The sequence below is a fragment of the Mandrillus leucophaeus genome, unplaced genomic scaffold (assembly GCF_000951045.1).
Source record: "Mandrillus leucophaeus isolate KB7577 unplaced genomic scaffold, Mleu.le_1.0 Scaffold286, whole genome shotgun sequence".
NCBI classification, from domain to species: Eukaryota; Metazoa; Chordata; class Mammalia; order Primates; family Cercopithecidae; genus Mandrillus; species Mandrillus leucophaeus.
In genome coordinates this window covers 892,617-896,221 of record NW_012102987.1, presented here as the reverse complement: position 1 = coordinate 896,221, position 3,605 = coordinate 892,617, and the positions used below count along the sequence as shown (strand labels likewise).

The 3,605-nt window shown below is 42.5% G+C and overlaps 1 protein-coding gene across 1 annotated transcript in view; it reads right to left on the bottom strand.

Annotated features, from left to right (window-relative positions):
- SEH1L (SEH1-like (S. cerevisiae)) overlaps positions 1-3,605 on the bottom strand; it is a 55,664-nt gene that overhangs the window by 13,897 nt on the left and 38,162 nt on the right. The window contains exon 5 of the mRNA XM_011985551.1: positions 2,167-2,265. Within this exon, the coding sequence (XP_011840941.1) occupies positions 2,167-2,265 (99 nt within the window). The remainder of the gene's footprint in view (positions 1-2,166; positions 2,266-3,605) is intronic.

Genomic DNA, 3,605 nt, shown 5'->3' with positions numbered 1-3,605 from the left:
AGAATCACTTGAACCCAGGAGGCAGAGGTTGCAGTGAGCCAAGATTGTGCCACTGCACTCCAGCCTGGGCGACAGACTGAGATTCTACCTCAAAAAAAAAAAAAAAAAAAATTAGGTAATTTCTATTTCCCTGTATTTTCTTTCAGAACTAACTGCAAGTTATTTATCTTTTTACTCCAATCTTATTTACGAAATACATTTTCTTTTCCTATGTTTTAGAATTTTTTTTTTGACACTGCTGGAGTGAAGTGGTGCAATTTTGACCTACCGCAGCCTCGACCTCCCAGGCTCAGGTGATCCTCCCACCTCAGCCTCCCAAGTAGCTGGAACTACAGGCGTACGCCACCATCCCCACAGCTAGTTTTTGTACTTTTTGTAGCAAAAGGGTTTCACCATGTTGTCCAGGCTGGTCTTCAATTCCTAGACTCAAGCGACCCAGCCACCTCGGCCTCCCAAAGTGCTGGGACTGCAGGCATGAGTCACCTCCCCTGGCCAATGATACACCTTTTAAGTTTCGGGCTTATGTCTACATATTCATTCTGCTCAGCTGAGGTTGAAATTTACTTAACAAGCCCAACACTTCATGAAGCCTCTATAAAATGTGCTATATAATAGGGCTCATAGCTTTCACAGCTTAAAAAACCATGAAAATCTCTAACACCATTTCCCATCACAGCAGCATGTTCTACCGGACAGCACTGTTGAAGACCAAGCCTCTCTGCAGACATCAAAAATCTAGGAAGGCAGAAGGTATAAGATCTCTTTGGCAACTCAGATGGTAACATTTGGAAGTGCAGAGTCCACGGGAGTAACACTAGTTCCTTCTCTAATGTTGGCCCTGCCTAAGATCTGACTATTAGACCCAAGAATTTTGTCTAGTACCTGTGAAACCCATCTGATCATGTGACAGGTGCTCTCCTCTCCCGTAAGACTGAGTAGTGTGCCTCTGAGACAGTGCTTTTGGCTGTCAAAAGCTTTGCAGACACTTGTATCTCAGCATGACCAAAATTAACTTACCTTCACATGCTGCTACACTCTACCCAAATCTGCCTTGTTCCCAGAGTTCCTTATCTCAAGAAATTACACACAACGAAATTACACACTGAACTCTTAGGCCAGAACCTTAGAAATAAACATTTTAACACTTGCTTCCTTCTCCTTCAATTCTCATATCCAATCAATCACCAGGTCCTATTGATTCCACTTCTCAATTATTCTCAAGTTGTCCACTTACCTCCATGCCACTGCTACTACTATCCCAAAGCCACGTACTCCCCAACCTGGACTGTCTTCACAGCATCCAAGCCCTGAACCCACCATGTTTCCCTCCAACACACTTGTCACATCTATGGAAGATCCATCTGATCCCATTATTCCCTATTCACATTACCTGTAAGATAAAACTGAAACACAGGACACTACTTCTTATAGATACAAGTCTTGCCTATTTCTCTCCACACTCACTTTTGCCCAGTATGTTCCAATCACAGTATAAATATACTCCCTCTCTGTTGCTCACGGGCCTTACCACATGCAATTTTCTCCACCAGGAGTGCTTCTGCCCTCTGTCTGGCTAACTTCTACTCATCCTATAGGTCATCTTCTAGGTGAACCTTCCTAGTCTCTAAATCAGATTAGGTTCCCCAGGTGTAAGCTCTTTAGCACCCTGATTCTTCCACTTCATAAAATTCATCACTGTTTTTTACTATGATTGTTTCACTGCAAGATGGTAAGTACTGGGAGATCAATTACCTTCCCCTCTTTTTTTTTTTTTTTTTTTTTTTGAGGCAGTTTTGCTCCTGTTGCCCAGGCTGGAGTGCAATAGCACGATCTCAGCTCACTGCAACTTCCGCCTCCCAGGTGCAAGTGATTCTCCTGCCTCAGTCTCCTGAGTAGCTGGGATTACACGCACCTGCCACCACACCTGGCTAATTTTTTGTACTTTTAGCAGACACGGGGTTTCACCATATTGGCCAGGCTGGTCTACCTTCTCCTCTTTATCACTCATGCCTGTACTATCACAGCCTAGCACAGAACTTGCTATATTATAGTAAATCAGCAAACATATGACGAATGATACATAATTCTGTAAATGAATAAAGAAATAACATTTTAAAAAACTGAAATGCAATTCTGAACAATTATTAAAACCAAAGCAGGACTGACCTGGTGTTTTCATTATATTCAAAAATCTGAACCTTGGCCATTGCGTTGGGGCTACTGTCATCACTTCCTACAGCGATCATGGGGGAATGAGCTCGAGAGCTAGAAACAAAAGAAATACACACGTCAGAGAATGAACACACTGGAGGCAAGCAGACACCCAGCTTACAGTCAGCCTGTCACTACTAGTGACATGTAGGTCTCTGCCACACTGCTGACATGGCCACACTGCCAGTGTGTGCACCTGAGAATGCCACACATGGGAGCTGAGGATTCCATCCTTATGAACTGGTTTTAGCATGTTCTTACGGCTCAGACAGAAAGGAGCTCTTTGCCTGAAAGAAAGCTTTCAAGCATTCAACATATTTCTAAAAAATACTTAAGAGGTCTTAGTAATTTTTCCTCCTGAAATTTTCGGTCATTAACTATGAAACAAAAAGTAATCCTACTGTGACTAACTTCATGACAAAAAGATTGTAAGTGCTTTGACAAAAAGAAGAAACACGCAGGTAGGGTGGCTTGCACTGGTGATCCCAGCATTTTCAGAGGCTGCGACGAGAGGATCATTTGAGGCCAGAAGTTCAAGAAGAACCTGGGCAACATAATGAGACCCTATCTCTACAAACAAAAAGTTTTTAATTAGCCTGTTGTGGTGGCGTGTGCCGTTTGTCTTAGCTACTTAGGAGCTGAGGCAGGAGGATCGCTGGAGCCTGGGAGTTGGAGGCTGCAGTGAGCTACGATCGTGTCACTGCACTCTAGCCTGGGCAACAGAGCGAGAGCCTCTTTCGGAAAAAAAAACAGCAGATGGACACAGGAAAAGCGGAAAAGCCTACCCCTGCAGAAGTCATGATCCCACATCACTGCCCCCCAGACTCATTTGTGGTCAACCTCATTTTGAAAGAGCAAAAGATAAGCAATGAAAGAATGGCTCTCCTGAACTAACAGTTGAATGACTTTTTAATTTCTATGCCTAATGAATGTAATTTCCTTTGCCTCCCTCATCCAGATTAATATCTCTGTGAACCTGGCACCCTTGTTTAATCTTTAGCCTCAATATTGTGAACTACTGACCTCTTACAGCTAAAAACAAAATGTGGTAACTGATGAAAAATTTTAGTTCTTTATTACTAAAGCTTCAGGTAATTAGATCAAATTATCTAATTAAGAAAATTACCAGGCAAACTACAAAATGTTACAGTAATAAAATAAAATTATAAGTTATTTATAATAATTTTTGGCTATTCAAATAGATGCAAATTCCACAGCAAATTTCTGTATCTCACAAACTTCCTTTTGCTTTTTTTTCCTGTTTTTTTGAGACAGAGCACCGCTCTGTCACCTAGGCTGGAGTGCAGCGGCAAGATCTCTGATCACTGCAACCTCCACCTCCTGGGTTCAAGTGATTCTCCTGCCTCAGCCTCCTGAGTAGCTGGGATTACAGG